Below are 18688 nucleotides of genomic sequence, written 5' to 3' on the forward strand. Positions count from 1 at the left end.
GCCTGTGTAATCATTGACTTGACCTGCTGTCTGTGTTCATATAAACAAGCCTGTGTAATCATTGACTTGACCTGCTGTCTGTTCATATAAAACAAGCCTGTGTAATCATTGACTTGACCTGCTGTCTGTGTTCATATAAAACAAGCCTGTGTAATCATTGACTTGACCTACTGTCTGTGTTCATATAAAACAAGCCTGTGTAATCATTGACTTGACCTGCTGTCTGTGTTCATATAAACAAGCCTGTGTAATCATTGACTTGACCTGCTGTCTGTGTTCATATAAAACAAGCCTGTGTAATCATTGACTTGACCTGCTGTCTGTGTTCATATAAAACAAGCCTGTGTAATCATTGACTTGTATACAGTAGTTGTTGGAAACAACATTGTAGGTTAAGTTTAACAGCACTTTGCTGCATCTTTATAACTGAAAAGCCAATAAGTTAGTGGACTACAGCCTCCTAGACTTTCCATCTGCCATTCACGTGTACAGCACACACTCATTACTGATAACCAGACAACAATGAAGCCATTTATCTACCTGTCAAAACAACTGCTAATGTAATGTGATGAACTCTGAGTCTGCAGTGCGTTAGGGTTAACTCACCTTTCTCCCCACATACACAGGGATGCCTATGATCATGGCGGGGATGGCGATGCCAGCGATCAGAGCGATGCCCACCGGAGCGCCCACCAGCGTGCCCAGCTGCCACAGGATCTTCTTCTTCCTGCTCCACGGCTTCCTACCCCAGAAGGTGCAGCCTGACGGGCTGGAGGGGGGAGAGAGAGGGGGAGGGGGGGCTATTCAGAGGCAGAACACTGTGGCTACTGTAGAGAGAAGGATGTCCTCCTACTGAGAGTGTTGCCAGCCCCCTAACTCCTCCTTTGCCTCTCACCTCAGGTAGTGCAGGTCAGAGATCTCCTTCATGCAGAGCCAGCAGAACTCACAGCCGCACACAGCACAGGTCATGTGGTTACAGCTGCCGTCGTTCATCTTGATGATGTAAGCAGCGCAGCGCGGACACGGCTTGATGTCATCAGCTGGGATGGAGATGGAGACAATTGGAGATGTCAAATATGTGGAATAGAATCCTAGTGTCTGTTTAACAGGTAGAGAGTTCACCTCCCCTAAATCCCAGACAGCACATAGACAGTGCATTCGGAAAGTATTCAGACCCCTTGACATTTTCCACATTTTGTTACGTTACAGCCTTATTCTAAAATTGATTAAAATTGTTTTTTTCCCCCTCATCAATCTACACACAATACCCCATAATGACAAAGCAAAAGCAGGTTATACATTTTTGTAAATGTATACAAATAAAAAAAAAACGGAAATATCACATTTACATAAGTATTCAGACCCTTTACTCAGTACTTTGTTGAAGCACCTTTGGCAGTGATTACAGCCTCGAGTCTTCTTGGGTATGACGCTACAAGCTTGGCACACCTGTATTTGGGGAGTTTCTCCCATTCTTCTCTGCAGATCCTCTCAAGCTCTGTCAGGTTGGATGGGGAGCGTTGCTGCACAGCTATTTTCAGGTCTCTCCAGAGATGTTTGTTAAGGTTCAAGTCCGGGCTCTGGCTGGACCACTCAAGGACATTCAGAGACTTGTCCCAAAGCCACTCCTGCGTTGTATTGGCTATGTGCTTAGGGTCGTTGTCCTGTTGGAAGGTGAACCTTCACCCCAGTCTGAGGTCCTGAGCACTCTGGAGCAGGTTTTCATCAAGGATCTCTCTGTACTTTGCTCCGTTCAACTTTCCCTCGATCCTGACTAGTCTCCCAGTCCCTGCCGCTGAAAAACATCCCCACAGCATGATGCTTCCACCCCCATGCTTCACCGTAGGCATGGTGCCAGGTTTCCTCCAGACATGACGCTTGGCATTCAGGCTAAAGAGTTCAATCTTGTTTCTCATGGTCTGAGAGTCCTTTAGATGCCTTTTGGAAAACTCCAAGCGGGCTGTCATGTGCCTTTTACTGAGGAGTGGCTTCCATCTGGCCACTCTACCATAAAGGCCTGATTGGTGGAGTGCTGCAGAGATGGTTGTCCTTCTGGAAGGTTCTCCCATCTCCACAGAGGAACTCTGGAGCTCTGTCAGAGTGACCATCAGTTTCTTGGTCACTTCCCTGTCCAAGGCCCTTCTCCCCCGATTGCTCAGTTTGGCCGGGCGGCCAGCTCTAGGAAGAGTCTTGGTGGTTCCAAACTTCTTCCATTTAAGAATGATGGAGGCCACTGTGTTCTTGGGGACCTTCAATGCTGCAGAAATGTTTTGGTACCCTTCCCCAGATCTGTGCCTCGACACAATCCTGTCTCGGAGCTCTACGGACAATTCCTTCGATCTCATGGCTTGGTTTTTGCTCTGACATGCACTGTCAGCTGTGGGACCTTATATAGACAGGTGTGTGCCTTTCCAAGTCATGTCCAATCAATTGAATTTACCACAGGTGGACTCCAATCAAGTTGTAGAAACATCTCAAGGATGATCAATGGAAACAGGATGCATCGGAACTCCATTTTGAGTCTCATAGCAAAGGGTCTGAATTTGCAAAAATTTATAAAAACCTGTTTTTGCTTTGTCATTATGGGTTATTGTGTGTAGATTGATGAGGAAAAAAACTAATTTAATCAATTTTAGAATAAGGCTGTAACGTAACAAAATGTGGAAAAAGGGGTCTGAATACTTTCCGAATGCACTGTATCCCAGTTGAGAACCTTGTTTGTTATTCTGTCCTCTGACATATTGATAACACGGATCCATAACCTATAATCCACACGGATCCATAACACATAATCCATAAGCCGAAACGAGTCCCCATCGGGTTCTTTTCTGCCAGACCTGTAGCAGCAGACTGATCACCTATGGTTAAAATAGCCTACTTAAAGTAATGAAAGCAACTTTAAGAAGTTTAAAACAACGTATTTACATCTTGTTTTCAAAGTTTGTATTTGGTTCAGAGCATTCGATTAGACCTAAACCTCAACTGGAGTGGGTGTTACCTGCAGCACCACTCTCCTGGCTGTAGTTGAGAGATGAGGAGCTGAAGGTACGCAGCCTCAGGCTCTGGGCTCTCTGCTGCCGGGCTTACCTGTCTCCTGGCTGTGGCTAAGAGATGAGGAGCTGAAGGCACGCAGCCTCAGGCTCTGGGCTCTCTGCTGCCGGGCTTACCTGTCTCCTGGCTGTAGCTGAGAGATGAGGAGCTGAAGGTACGCAGCCTCAGGCTCTGGGCTCTCTGCTGCCGGGCTTACCTGTCTCCTGGCTGTAGTTGAGAGATGAGGAGCTGAAGGCACGCAGCCTCAGGCTCTGGGCTCTCTGCTGCCGGGCGGCGTCACACGTCTGGTTGGGGTGCCACAGCTGCTTACAGTGGTAGCAGAACTCTGTGCCGCACCCCTCACGCCCACACGTGATCTTAGGACAGCTGGCACAGCCAAAGGCAATGACTGCATACCTGGGGGGGGGGGACAAAACAGAGGTACAAACAGGTCAGGGTTACATCTTGACTGCAGGAGAGAAATGGATACAATGCAATCTGTGCTCAATGTGCAGGAGTCTGGAAACCCCTGTTTCTATCTGTTCATTCATTCAGATTCCTCAAATCTAGCAGTACTAATGTATACGGACGAAGCCATCGATCACGTGACACCATTCATTCCTATGTGAAGACTGAACAGCGCATGGGCAATTTCACGGTAACGGAATTACGCTGAGACTGAAATGTATGCCAAGCAATGGATTTTGTTTTGCATACATTTCAAAGTGAGAAATCTGAGTCTCAGTGGCACGCATTTGAAGCCAAGGAAGTGATGTTGCAGGCTAGCTCAGTGCTGCCCCCTCTCATTGAGTAACTCAAGTTGAAGGCCGACCAGGGTACTGCAGGCTGCCGTTAGCTACTAAATTATCCTTAGAACTTCTGTGTGCAATTTTTTTATAATCAGTGCAAGGACATATATCTGGTTTATTAGAAGCAATTATTGGTACCATGATTGTCTTTGAAATGTGTATTTATTCACACACAGATTGACCACGAAGATAGCCATTTACCCATTCACTATAACAGGGGATCCTGTTTTCTGCTAACAATGTCTGCAGTACTACGGTCGGCCTTGAACTTCGTGGCTTCAATGAAAGGGGGCAGTCTTTCAGCTGGCCAGAACACAACAGCCCCCCAGAGAGTCTCCAGGCTGGATCAGTGGCAGGGCATAACATTTACACTCGCCAAATGCGGGTCAATTTAGGTATTGGCAGTTAAGAATGTCTATTTCACCAGCCACATTGGCGGGTGCTCAATTTGCAAGGCCCTATGAATAAAAATAGTTACAAGCACAGGTGTGAGTTGGGGTTGGAGAAACTTCTGCTGCTTTGTTTCAGATGCACAAAGAAACACACATCCTAGAACCCACCTCGCGCAGCGGCGCTGTGTGCAATGAGTGAAGCGCTGATAGATTCATTTTTGGAGACGCTGAGCACAGGCATAAAACTCCCGCCCTTAAATGGGCAGCTAAACATATTGTCTGATATTTTGATTAAAAGACAAAACAATTATTAAATTGAGTAATATACCACATTACTAATATATTTCTTGTTTTAGAAACATTACAAAGCATGGCCATCCATTATTTTTTTTAAATGTTGTGTTTTTTGATGTAATTAAGGCGAAAAAATATTTTAGCTGGTAAAAAAATCTGAGTGGCTGGTAGATTTTGTAATCTACCTGCCACAGTGGCTGGTGAATCAAAAAGTTAATTTTAGGCCCTGATCAGTAGTGATGGAGGAGGAGAAGGAGGAGGAGGAGGAGGAAGAGGTAGAGCAGGAGAAAGAGGAGGAGCAGGAGGAAGGCGCCATCAGGAGGAAACAGAGATGGTTTAACCATCAGAAGGAAACAGAGATGGTGTAACCATCAGAAGGAAACAGATGGTTTAACCATCAGGAGGAAACAGAGATGGTGTAACCGTCAGGAGGAATGCTCTGATGTCCTCTATGGGCCACTGAGGAGCAGTGTATTCTCCTGGATCATCTGATCTGGGACCAGTCACAGTGCTGCTGCTGCTCCATAGAGGTCTAATGTATTCTCCTGAATCATCTGATCTGGGACCAGTCACAGTGCTGCTGCTCCATGGTCAGCGAAACAGACTGACTGAGGTAGCCTTAGGCTGTCTGCAGGGGCGCAACTTTGGTTTTAGAAGTGGGGGGGGGGGACAATTATTATATATATATTTTTTTTAATCTAGGTCGGAGAAACACTCCTAAACAGCCTACCCGACCGCTCTGAGGCGTCCGCATGGTCCTAAAGCACATCATTGCCTCGTTTTGTATCACATTCCCATGCTAAAACTGGAGGGGGGACACAAATGCTATTTCAGAATGTGGGGGGACATGCCCCCGTCTCCGTCCCCCCCGTCCCCAGTGAAAGTTGCGCCCCTGGTTGTCTGTCCTGCAGCTGGTGGCAGTACAGAGATGCATTAGGCTTCAACACTAAGAACCAGACTGACTGTGTGGACTGTACCAAACAGCAGTAGGCTTCAACACTAAGAACCAGACTGACTGTGTGGACTGTAACCAACAGCAGTAGGCTTCAACACTAAGAACCAGACTGACTGTGTGGACTGTAACCAACAGCAGTAGGCTTCAACACTAAGAACCAGACTGACTGTGTGGACTGTACCAAACAGCAGTAGGCTTCAACACTAGGAACCAGACTGACTGTGTGGACTGTACCAAACAGCAGTAGGCTTCAACACTAAGAACCAGACTGACTGTGTGGACTGTACCAAACAGCAGTAGGCTTCAACACTAAGAACCAGACTGACTGTGTGGACTGTACCAAACAGCAGTAGGCTTCAACACTAAGAACCAGACTGACTGTGTGAATAGCTCTAACTGTGCTCTGCTGAGGGAAAAGAAAGTTCCAGCTAACTCAAACCATTCCTGAAGAAAAGGACATGGCTGCCAGCAGCTTAAGAGCAGCAGGATGAACACAGCCAAGCAAGGAGGCCTGAACACCGTCTGGCTATAAAGACAGAGGAGATACACAGCCAAGCAAGGAGGCCTGAACACCGTCTGGCTATAAAGACAGAGGGGAGAGACAGCCAAGCAAGGAGGCCTGAACACCGTCTGGCTATAAAGACAGAGGGGATACACAGCCAAGCAAGGAGGCCTGAACACCGTCTGGCTATAAAGACAGAGGGGATACACAGCCAAGCAAGGAGGCCTGAACACCGTCTGGCTATAAAGACAGAGGGGATACACAGCCAAGCAAGGAGGCCTGAACACCGTCTGGCTATAAAGACAGAGGGGATACACAGCCAAGCAAGGAGGCCTGAACACCGTCTGGCTATAAAGACAGAGGGGATACACAGCCAAGCAAGGAGGCCTGAACACCGTCTGGCTATTTTTGTATTTTATTTTATTTTATTTTTTATTTCACCTTTATTTAACCAGGTAAGCCAGTTGAGAACAAGTTCTCATTTACAACTGCGACCTGGCCAAGATAAAGCAAAGTAGTGCAATAAAAAACAACACAGAGTTACATATGGGGTAAAAAAAAAAAACATAAAGTCAGAAATACAACAGAAAATATATATACAGTGTGTGCAAATGTAGCAAGTTATGGAGGTAAGGCAATAAATAGGCTATAGTGCAGAATAATTACAATAGTATTAACACTGGAATGCTAGATGTGCAAGAGATTATGTGCAAATAGAGATACTGGGGTGCAAAAGAGCAAAATAAATAACAATATAGGGATGAGGTAGTTGGGCGGGCTAATTTCAGATGGGCTGTGTACAGGTGCAGTGATCGGTAAGGTGCTCTGACAACTGATGCTTAAAGATAGTGAGGGAGATAAGAGTCTCCAGCTTCAGAGATTTTTGCAGTTCGTTCCAGTCATTGGCAGCAGAGAACTGGAAGGAATGGCGGCCAAAGGAGGTGTTGGCTTTGGGAATGACCAGTGAGATATACCTGCTGGAGCGCAGACTACGGGTGGGTGCTGCTATGGTGACCAATGAGCTAAGATAAGGCGGGGATTTGCCTAGCAGTGATTTATAGATGGCCTGGAGCCAGTGGGTTTGACGACGAACATGTAGTGAGGACCAGCCAACAAGAGCGTACAGGTCACAGTGGTGGGTAGTATATGGGGCTTTGGAGACAAAACGGATGGCACTGTGATAGACTACATCCAATTTGCTGAGTAGAGTGTTGGAGGCTATTTTGTAAATGACATCGCCGAAGTCAAGGATCGGTAGGATAGTCAGTTTTACGAGGGCATGTTTGGCAGCATGAGTGAAGGAGGCTTTGTTGCGAAATAGGAAGCCGATTCTAGATTTAACTTTGGATTGGAGATTCTTTATGTGAGTCTGGAAGTTGAGTTTACAGTCTAACCAGACACCTAGATATTTGTAGTTGTCCACATACTCTAGGTCAGACCCGTCGAGAGTGGTGATTCTAGTCGGCTATAAAGACAGAGGAGATAGACTGGGGGACTACAGAGGCTGGAAAGTATGTAGTGTGTTTCTGAAGTCGTCTCAGTAGCCAATGAAAGCAGAAACAGACGCATTGAACTGCCTGCATGCTATGAAATGATTCTCCTGAGTGTAGTGTATGCAGTGGTGGGAAAAAGTACCCAATTGTCATACTTGAGTAAAAGTAAAGATACCTTAATAGAAAATGACTCAAGTAAAAGTGAAAGTCACCCATTAAAATACTACTTGAGTTAAGGGTGTCAGGGAAAATGTATGGAATAAAAAGTACATTATTTTCATTAGGAATGTAGTGAAGTAAAAGTAGTAAAAAAAAAAAAAAAAAAAGTAAAGTACAGATACCCCAAAAAACGACTTAAAGTATTTTTATTGAAGTATTTTACACCAGCGAGTGTATGTATTCTGAATACAGGAGCATGTCTCTGTGTCTGTCCTGTAACCATGACGCTTTCTCCTGGTCATTAGCTGCCTGACCCCATTTCAACGCTTCCTTGTCCAGCTAAGATTCTTCAATCCTTGGTAAATGTACAACTTTGCTGTTCTTTATCTGAGAAAATGTATTTTGAATGTAAATCAAATCAGGGTTTAGGCCTCGGCACTATTACAGCAACCACTTTAGTTGTTAATGATCTTATCAACGCTTTAGACACTAAAATGAAATGTGCTGCTTTGTTTGTGGACCTGTCAAAAGCGTTTGATAATGCTATTTTATTGAATAAATTGTCCTCGATAGGCCTGAGCTCTGACGCCTGTTCATGGTTTCATGATTATCTTAGCGACAGAACTCAGGCCATCGTGATGGATGGGGTTAAGTCTGCATTTCATAAAGGTGTACCACAGGGGTTGATTTTTGGGACCTGTTCTCTTCACTATTTATATGAACACCATTGGTCAATCTGTTAAATTTAAACTTCATCTATATGCGGATGATACTACTATGTATGCTATTGCCCCGACTGTTGATCTGGCTGTGTCAAAACTACGGTCAGATTTTATAGCTATGCAGGAATCCCTTGCTGATTTAAAACTAGTGCTTAATATGGGCAAAACTAAATGCATGTTGTTTTTAAAAACTCTCCATCCCTCCCTGTCCCTGTCCCTGCCTCCCTGTCCCTGTCCCTCCCTCCCTGTCCATCCCTCCCTGTCCATCCATCCCTCCCTGTCCCTGTCCATCCCTCCCTGTCCATCCATCCCTCCCTGTCCCTGTCCATCCCTCCCTGTCCATGTCCATCCCTCCCTGTCCCTGCCTCCCTGTCCATCCCTCCCTGTCCCTGTCCATCCCTCCCTGTCCATGTCCATCCCTCCCTGTCCCTGCCTCCCTGTCCATCCCTCCCTGTCCCTGTCCATCCCTCCCTGTCCCTGTCCATCCCTCCCTGTCCCTGTCCCTGTCCATCCCTCCCTGTCCCTGTCCCTGTCCATCCCTCCCTGTCCCTGTCCATCCTTCCCTGTCCATCCCTCCCTGTCCGTCCGTCCCTCCCTGTCCGTCCCTCCCTCCCTGTCCGTCGCGCCCTGTTCGTGTCCATCCCTCCCTGTCCATCCCTCCCTGTCCCTGTCCATCCCTCCCTGTCCCTGTCCATCCCTCCCTGTCCCTGCCTCCCTGTCCATCCATCCCTCCCTGTCCATCCATCCATCCCTCCCTGTCCCTGTCCATCCCTCCCTGTCCATGTCCATCCCTCCCTGTCCCTGCCTCCCTGTCCATCCCTCCCTGTCCCTGTCCATCCCTCCCTGTCCCTGTCCATCCCTCCCTGTCCATGTCCATCCCTCCCTGTCCCTGCCTCCCTGTCCATCCCTCCCTGTCCCTGTCCATCCCTCCCTGTCCCTGTCCATCCCTCCCTGTCCCTGTCCATCCCTCCCTGTCCCTGTCCCTGTCCATCCCTCCCTGTCCCTGTCCATCCTTCCCTGTCCATCCCTCCCTGTCCGTCCGTCCCTCCCTGTCCGTCCCTCCCTCCCTGTCCGTCGCGCCCTGTTCGTGTCCATCCCTCCCTGTCCCTGCCTCCCTGTCCGTCCCTATCCCTGTCCCTCCCTGTTCCTGTCCATCCCTCCCTGTCCCTGTCCATCCCTCCCTGTCCCTCCATCCCTCCCTGTCCGTCCGTCCCTCCCTGTCCCTCCCTCCCTGTCCCTCCCTCCCTATCCCTCCCTATCCCTGTCCATCCCTCCCTGTCCGTCGCGCCCTGTTCGTGTCCATCCCTCCCTGTCCCTGTCCGTCCCTCCCTCCCCGTCCGTCCCTCCCTCCCCGTCCGTCCCTCCCTCCCTATCCCTGTCCATCCCTCCCTGTCCCTCCCTCCCTGTCCCTGTCCATCCCTCCCTGTCCCTGTCCATCCCTCCCTATCCCTGTCCCTCCCTGTCCATCCCTCCCTGTCCCTCCCTCCCTGTCCCTGTCCATCCCTCCCTGTCCCTGTCCATCCCTCCCTGTCCCTGTCCCTCCCTCCCTGTCCCTCCCTGTCCATCCCTCCCTGTCCCTCCCTGTCCCTGTCCCTGTCCATCCCTCCCTGTCCCTCCCTCCCTGTCCCTGTCCATCCCTCCCTGTCCCTGTCCATCCCTCCCTGTCCCTGTCCCTCCCTCCCTATCCCTGTCCCTCCCTGTCCCTCCCTCCCTGTCCCTGTCCATCCCTCCCTGTCCCTGTCCATCCCTCCCTGTCCCTCCCTATCCCTGTCCCTCCCTATCCCTGTCCCTCCCTGTCCCTCCCTCCCTGTCCCTCCCTCCCTCCCTATCCCTGTCCCTCCCTATCCCTGTCCCTCCCTCCCTATCCCTGTCCCTCCCTGTCCCTCCCTCCCTATCCCTGTCCCTCCCTGTCCCTCCCTCCCTATCCCTGTCCCTCCCTCCCTGTCCCTCCCTATCCCTGTCCCTCCCTCCCTATCCCTGTCCCTCCCTGTCCCTCCCTATCCCTGTCCCTCCCTATCCCTCCCTATCCCTGTCCCTCCCTCCCTATCCCTGTCCATCCCTCCCTGTCCCTGTCCATCCCTCCCTGTCCCTGTCCCTCCCTCCCTGTCCCTCCCTGTCCATCCCTCCCTGTCCCTCCCTGTCCCTGTCCCTGTCCATCCCTCCCTGTCCCTCCCTCCCTGTCCCTGTCCATCCCTCCCTGTCCCTGTCCATCCCTCCCTGTCCCTGTCCCTCCCTCCCTGTCCCTCCCTGTCCATCCCTCCCTGTCCCTCCCTGTCCCTGTCCCTGTCCCTCCCTCCCTGTCCCTGTCCATCCCTCCCTGTCCCTCCCTGTCCCTGTCCATCCCTCCCTGTCCCTGTCCATCCCTCCCTGTCCCTGTCCCTCCCTATCCCTGTCCCTCCCTCCCTATCCCTGTCCCTCCCTGTCCCTCCCTCCCTATCCCTGTCCCTCCCTATCCCTCCCTCCCTATCCCTGTCCCTCCCTCCCTATCCCTGTCCCTCCCTGTCCCTCCCTCCCTATCCCTGTCCCTCCCTCCCTGTCCCTCCCTATCCCTCCCTGTCCCTCCCTATCCCTGTCCCTCCCTATCCCTCCCTATCCCTGTCCCTCCCTCCCTATCCCTGTCCATCCCTCCCTGTCCCTGTCCATCCCTCCCTGTCCCTGTCCCTCCCTCCCTGTCCCTCCCTGTCCCTGTCCCTGTCCATCCCTCCCTGTCCCTCCCTCCCTGTCCCTGTCCATCCCTCCCTGTCCCTGTCCATCCCTCCCTGTCCCTGTCCCTCCCTCCCTGTCCCTCCCTGTCCATCCCTCCCTGTCCCTCCCTGTCCCTGTCCCTGTCCATCCCTCCCTGTCCCTCCCTCCCTGTCCCTGTCCATCCCTCCCTGTCCCTGTCCATCCCTCCCTGTCCCTGTCCCTCCCTCCCTATCCCTGTCCCTCCCTGTCCCTCCCTCCCTGTCCCTGTCCATCCCTCCCTGTCCCTGTCCCTCCCTATCCCTGTCCCTCCCTATCCCTCCCTCCCTATCCCTGTCCCTCCCTGTCCCTCCCTCCCTGTCCCTCCCTCCCTATCCCTGTCCCTCCCTATCCCTGTCCCTCCCTCCCTATCCCTGTCCCTCCCTGTCCCTCCCTCCCTATCCCTGTCCCTCCCTCCCTATCCCTGTCCCTCCCTCCCTGTCCCTCCCTCCCTGTCCCTCCCTATCCCTCCCCCTCCCTGTCCCTCCCTATCCCTGTCCCTCCCTGTCCATCCCTCCCTGTCCCTGTCCATCCCTACCTGTCCCTGTCCCTCCCTGTCCCTCCCTCCCTATCCCTGTCCCTCCCTGTCCCTCCCTCCCTATCCCTGTCCCTCCCTCCCTGTCCCTCCCTATCCCTCCCCCTCCCTGTCCCTCCCTATCCCTGTCCCTCCCTGTCCATCCCTCCCTGTCCCTGTCCATCCCTACCTGTCCCTGTCCCTCCCTGTCCATCCCTCCCTGTCCCTCCCTGTCCCTGTCCCTGTCCATCCCTCCCTGTCCCTCCCTCCCTCCCTGTCCCTGTCCATCCCTCCCTGTCCCTGTCCCTCCCTCCCTATCCCTGTCCCTCCCTGTCCCTCCCTCCCTGTCCCTGTCCATCCCTCCCTGTCCCTGTCCATCCCTCCCTGTCCCTGTCCCTCCCTCCCTGTCCCTCCCTATCCCTGTCCCTCCCTCCCTATCCCTCCCTGTCCCTCCCTCCCTATCCCTGTCCCTCCCTGTCCCTCCCTATCCCTGTCCCTCCCTCCCTATCCCTGTCCCTCCCTGTCCCTCCCTATCCCTGTCCCTCCCTATCCCTCCCTATCCCTGTCCCTCCCTCCCTATCCCTGTCCCTCCCTCCCTGTCCCTCCCTATCCCTCCCTATCCCTGTCCCTCCCTGTCCCTCCCTATCCCTGTCCCTCCCTGTCCCTCCCTCCCTATCCCTGTCCCTCCCTCCCTATCCCTGTCCCTCCCTATCCCTGTCCCTCCCTCCCTATCCCTGTCCCTCCCTATCCCTGTCCCTCCCTGTCCCTCCCTCCCTATCCCTGTCCCTCCCTATCCCTCCCTATCCCTGTCCCTCCCTGTCCCTCCCTCCCTATCCCTGTCCCTCCCTGTCCCTCCCTCCCTATCCCTGTCCCTCCCTATCCCTGTCCCTCCCTCCCTATCCCTCCCTCCCTATCCCTGTCCCTCCCTATCCCTGTCCCTCCCTGTCCCTCCCTATCCCTGTCCCTCCCTGTCCCTGTCCCTCCCTATCCCTGTCCCTCCCTATCCCTGTCCCTCCCTGTCCCTCCCTCCCTATCCCTGTCCCTCCCTATCCCTGTCCCTCCCTCCCTATCCCTGTCCCTCCCTGTCCCTCCCTGTCCCTCCCTATCCCTGTCCCTCCCTATCCCTGTCCCTCCCTCCCTATCCCTGTCCCTCCCTGTCCCTCCCTGTCCCTGTCCCTCCCTCCCTATCCCTGTCCATCCCTCCCTGTCCCTCCCTATCCCTGTCCCTCCCTGTCCCTGTCCCTCCCTGTCCCTCCCTATCCCTGTCCATCCCTCCCTGTCCGTCCATCCCTCCCTGTCCCTGTCCATCCCTCCCTGTCCATCCCTCCCTGTCCATCCATCCCTCCCTGTTCCTGTCCATCACTCCCTGTCCCTCTCCGTCCCTCCCTCCCTGTCCCTGTCCCTCCCTGTCCCTCCCTGTCCCTCTCCGTCCCTCCCTCCCTGTCCCTGTCCCTCTCCGTCCCTCCCTCCCTGTCCCTCCCTCCCTCCCTATCCCTCCCTCCCTCCCTATCCCTCCCTCCCTGTCCCTGTCCATCCCTCCCTGTCCCTCTCCGTCCCTCCCTCCCTGTCCCTGTCCCTCCCTCCCTCCCTATCCCTCCCTCCCTCCCTATCCCTCCCTCCCTGTCCCTGTCCATCCCTCCCTGTCCCTCTCCGTCCCTCCCTCCCTGTCCCTGTCCCTCCCTGTCCCTGTCCCTCCCTCCCTCCCTATCCCAGCCTCGTGGTACAACAGACACCCTGGGCCTGGCTTTCTGCCAACACCCAGTCAGGAAGGGAATTAGCTAACAACTTTAAACAGAACAACATGACTAGGGGATTACTGAGTGTCTTGTATGGCAGAGCCAGGCAGCCAGGCAGGCAGGCAGGCAGGCAGAGAACACTGGGGACAAACCGGACAGAGAGAATGGATCTACAGCGCCTTCAGAAAGTATTCATACATTTACATTTTAGTCATTTAGCAGACGCTCTTATCCAGAGCGACTTACAGTTAGACTCCTTGACTTATTCCACATTTTGTTGTGTTACAGCTTGAATTCAAAATGGATTAAATATGTTTTTCCCCTCACCCATCTAAACACAATACCCCATAATGACAAAGTGAAAACACGTTTTTAGATTATTCTTTTTTTTTTAAATTGAAAATGAAATACAGCAATATCTAAAATGCATAAGTATTCACACCCCTTTGTTATGACAATCCATTATGACTGAGCTCAAGTGTATCCACTTTCCTTTGATCATCCTTGAGATGTCACTACAACTTTGTGGCCAATTCAATTGTTTGGACATGATTTATAAAGAAACACTCCTGTCTATATAAGGTCCCACAGTTGACAGGTCATGTCAGAGCAGAAACTATACCATGAAGTCCAAGGAACTGTCCGTAGATCTCTGTGATGAGGCATATATCTGGGGAAGGGTATAAAACTATTTCTAAAGTGTTGAAAGTTTCCAAGAGTACAGTGAAATCATTAGGAAATGGAAAAAATATGGAAATACCCAGACTGCCTAGAGCTGGCCGTCCGACCAAACTGAGCAACCGGGAAAGAATGACCTTGGTCAGGGAGGTGACCAAGAACCCAATGACCACTCTGACAGAACTACAGAGTTCCTTGGCTGAGATGGGAGAACCTGCCAGAAGGACAACAGTCTCTACAGCACTTCACCGATCTGGGAATTATGGGAGAGTGGCCAGACGGAAGCATCTCCTGAGAAAAGGGCAGCACGCCTGGAGTTAAGAAAAGACACGTGAAAGACTCTGATCATAAAGGCAAAATATTCTGTGGTCTGATGAGACAGAAATGTAACTCTTTGACCCGAATGCAAAGCGCCATGTCTGGAGAAAACCAGGCACAGCTCATCACCCGTCTAACACCATCCCTACCGTGAAGCATGGTGGTGGCAACATCACGCTATGGGGTTGCTTTTCAGCAGCAGGGACTGGGAGACTGGTAAGGATAGAGGGAACAATAAATGGAGCCAAATACAGGAAAATCCTTGATGAGAACCTACTTCAGAATGCAAATTACCTTAGACTGGGGCGAAGATTTAAATTCCATCAGGACAATGACCCCAAGCATAAAACCAAAGCAACGCTGGAATGGCTTTAGAACAAGAATGTGAAAGTCCTTCAGTGGTCCAGCCAAAGCCCAGACTTGAATCCCATTGAAAATCTGTGGAAAGACTTGAAGATTGCTGTTCACTGCCGCTCCCCATCTAACAGAGCATGAGAAAATCTGCAAGGAAGAATGGGAGAAAATTCCCAAACCCAGATGTGCAAAGCCGATACAGGCATACTGAAGACGACTCAAAGCTGTAATCGCCGCCAAAGATGCTTCTACAAAGTATCGACTCAGGGGTGTGAATACTTATGTAAATGAGATATTTCTGAATTTCAAAAAAAATAAAAAATAAAATAAAACCATTTCTATAAACATGTTTTCACTTTGTCATTATGGGTATTGTGTGTAGATGGGTGAGGGGGAAAATAAATGTAATCCATTTTGTATTCAGGCTGTAACACAACAAAATGTGGAATAAGTCAAGGGGTATGAATACTTTCTGAAGGCCCTGACCCTGCATTGCTGCCACACGCAACACTCGGAGCCAGGCCAGCCTGCAGCATCACGCTGATGATATAATATATAGGCCAGCCTGCAGCATCACGCTGATGATATAATATATAGGCCAGCCTGCAGCATCACGCTGATGATATAATATATAGGCCAGCCTGCAGCATCACGCTGATGATATAATATATAGGCCAGCCTGCAGCATCACGCTGATGATATAATATATAGGCCAGCAGGTAGCCTAGCTGGTTCGAATCCCCGAGCTGGTTCGAATCCCCGAGCAGACTAGGTAAAAAAATCGATCGATGTGCCCTTGAGCAAGGCACTTAACCCTAATTGCTCCTGTAAGTCGCTCTGGATAAGAGCATCTGCTAAATGACAAAAAATGTCAAATGTAAATGTCATGTGATGGAGTTAACACAGTAGGCTAATGGATGGACCATCTGCCCTCGACTCTCTCTCACCAGAGTGAGGCCTCATCTCTCCTTTCCTGCTCCGTCCTCTCCTTTCCAGCAGGTCAATGACAAAAAGACAGCATCCATTCTTACTGAGCCAGCAGGTATCGAGTCCAACTGGAGGAAGAGGACTGGGAGGAGGGTTGAGTGGTGGTTTGGCCCATAGGGAGACAGGGAGAAGAGGACTGGGAGGAGAAATGAAGAGGACTGGGAGGAGGGTTGAGTGGTGGTTTGGCCCATAGGGAGAAGAGGACTGGGAGGAGGGTTGAGTGGTGGTTTGGCCCATAGGGAGAAGAGGACTGGGAGGAGGGTTGAGTGGTGGTTTGGCCCATAGGGAGACAGGGAGAAGAGGACTGGGAGGAGGGTTGAGTGGTGGTTTGGCCCATAGTGAGACAGGGAGAAGAGGACTGGTGGTTTGGCCCATAGTGAGACAGGGAGAAGAGGACTGGTGGTTTGGCCCATAGGGAGACAGGGAGAAGAGGACTGGGAGGAGGGTTGAGTGGTGGTTTGGCCCATAGTGAGACAGGGAGAAGAGGACTGGGAGGAGGGTTGAGTGGTGGTTTGGCCCATAGTGAGACAGGGAGAAGAGGACTGGGAGGAGGGTTGAGTGGTGGTTTGGCCCAAAGTGAGACAGGGAGAAGAGGACTGGGAGGAGGGTTGAGTGGTGGTTTGGCCCATAGTGAGACAGGGAGAAGAGGACTGGGAGGAGGGTTGAGTGGTGGTTTGGCCCATAGGGAGAAGAGGACTGGGAGGAGAGTTGAGTGGTGGTTTGGCCCATAGTGAGACAGGGAGAAGAGGACTGGTGGTTTGGCCCATAGTGAGACAGGGAGAAGAGGACTGGGAGGAGGGTTGAGTGGTGGTTTGGCCCATAGTGAGACAGGGAGAAGAGGACTGGTGGTTTGGCCCATAGTGAGACAGGGAGAAGAGGACTGGGAGGAGGGTTGAGTGGTGGTTTGGCCCATAGTGAGACAGGGAGAAGAGGACTTGGAGGAGGGTTGAGTGGTGGTTTGGCCCATAGTGAGACAGGGAGAAGAGGACTGGTGGTTTGGCCCATCATGTTGCCAGCCTCTCTCCTGCTCCAGCCCTCTACTCTTAACACATAGCTCCACCAATCACAGAAGGGCTAAAGTTAAGCTGGAACCATTGGCCCCTCCCTCCCAGAGCTGATTGGCTGCTCCAACATGTGTGTGTTCTCCTCAGTCAGTCCCTCTACAGGCTGGTTCCCATATCCCCTCTAACCAGCAGTGCTTTCAGCTGCACGGTGAATCCTCTCAGTCAGTCCCTCTACAGGCTGGTTCCCATATCCCCTCTAACCAGCAGTGCTTTCAGCTGCACGGTGAATCCTCTCAGTCAGTCCCTCTACAGGCTGGTTCCCATATCCCCTCTAACCAGCAGTGCTTTCAGCTGCACGGTGAATCCTCTCTGTCAGTCCCTCTACAGGCTGGTTCCCATATCCCCTCTAACCAGCAGTGCTTTCAGCTGCACGGTGAATCCTCTCTGTCAGTCCCTCTATAGGCTGGTTCCCATATCCCCTCTAACCAGCAGTGCTTTCAGCTGCACGGTGAATCCTCAGTCAGTCCCTCTACAGGCTGGTTCCCATATCCCCTCTAACCAGCAGTGCTTTCAGCTGCACGGTGAATCCTCTCAGTCAGTCCCTCTACAGGCTGGTTCCCATATCCCCTCTAACCAGCAGTGCTTTCAGCTGCATGGTGAATCCTCTCTGTCAGTCCCTCTACAGGCTGGTTCCCATATCCCCTCTAACCAGCAGTGCTTTCAGCTGCACGGTGAATCCTCTCAGTCAGTCCCTCTACAGGCTGGTTCCCATATCCCCTCTAACCAGCAGTGCTTTCAGCTGCACGGTGAATCCTCTCAGTCAGTCCCTCTACAGGCTGGTTCCCATATCCCCTCTAACCAGCAGTGCTTTCAGCTGCACGGTGAATCCTCTCAGTCAGTCCCTCTACAGGCTGGTTCCCATATCCCCTCTAACCAGCAGTGCTTTCAGCTGCACGGTGAATCCTCAGTCAGTCCCTCTACAGGCTGGATCCCATATCCCCTCTAACCAGCAGTGCTTTCAGCTGCACGGTGAATCCTCTCAGTCAGTCCCTCTACAGGCTGGATCCCATATCCCCTCTAACCAGCAGTGCTTTCAGCTGCACGGTGAATCCTCTCAGTCAGTCCCTCTACAGGCTGGTTCCCATATCCCCTCTAACCAGCAGTGCTTTCAGCTGCACGGTGAATCCTCTCAGTCAGTCCCTCTACAGGCTGGTTCCCATATCCCCTCTAACCAGCAGTGCTTTCAGCTGCACGGTGAATCCTCTCAGTCAGTCCCTCTACAGGCTGGTTCCCATATCCCCTCTAACCAGCAGTGCTTTCAGCTGCACGGTGAATCCTCTCAGTCAGTCCCTCTACAGGCTGGTTCCCATATCCCCTCTAACCAGCAGTGCTTTCAGCTGCACGGTGAATCCTCAGTCAGTCCCTCTACAGGCTGGATCCCATATCCCCTCTAACCAGCAGTGCTTTCAGCTGCACGGTGAATCCTCTCAGTCAGTCCCTCTACAGGCTGGTTCCCATATCCCCTCTAACCAGCAGTGCTTTCAGCTGCACGGTGAATCCTCAGTCAGTCCCTCTACAGGCTGGTTCCCATATCCCCTCTAACCAGCAGTGCTTTCAGCTGCATGGTGAATCCTCTCTGTCAGTCCCTCTACAGGCTGGTTCCCATATCCCCTCTAACCAGCAGTGCTTTCAGCTGCACGGTGAATCCTCTCAGTCAGTCCCTCTACAGGCTGGATCCCATATCCCCTCTAACCAGCAGTGCTTTCAGCTGCACGGTGAATCCTCAGTCAGTCCCTCTACAGGCTGGTTCCCATATCCCCTCTAACCAGCAGTGCTTTCAGCTGCACGGTGAACCAGGACAGTAATACAGAGCTGCTGTTAGTGGTAGACATCACATGAAATGTTGTCCACTGCTTGGGAAATGTTCAGTGAGTCAGAGACAGCACGTTGTTGCGCCAGGCACCAAGCAACCAGCAGCCTGAGCCCTGTGGTGCCATCTCTTCATACCAGCAGCCTGAGC

At 51.9% G+C, this 18688-nt stretch overlaps 1 protein-coding gene across 1 annotated transcript in view; it reads right to left on the reverse strand.

Annotated features, from left to right (window-relative positions):
- The window catches only part of LOC311117329 (E3 ubiquitin-protein ligase RNF19A-like), a gene marked incomplete at its 3' end in the record, with an annotated part of 38066 nt that overhangs the window by 15459 nt on the left and 3919 nt on the right, over positions 1-18688 (reverse strand). Inside the window, exons 2-4 of the mRNA XM_084192291.1 lie at positions 3248-3447; positions 896-1040; positions 607-769 (exon numbers count right to left, since the gene is read on the reverse strand). Of these exons, the coding sequence (XP_084048417.1) occupies positions 607-769; positions 896-1040; positions 3248-3447 (508 nt within the window). The remainder of the gene's footprint in view (positions 1-606; positions 770-895; positions 1041-3247; positions 3448-18688) is intronic.

This window comes from Coregonus lavaretus (genome assembly GCF_964263955.1).
Source record: "Coregonus lavaretus genome assembly, contig: HAP1_SCAFFOLD_413, whole genome shotgun sequence".
NCBI classification, from domain to species: domain Eukaryota; kingdom Metazoa; phylum Chordata; class Actinopteri; order Salmoniformes; family Salmonidae; genus Coregonus; species Coregonus lavaretus.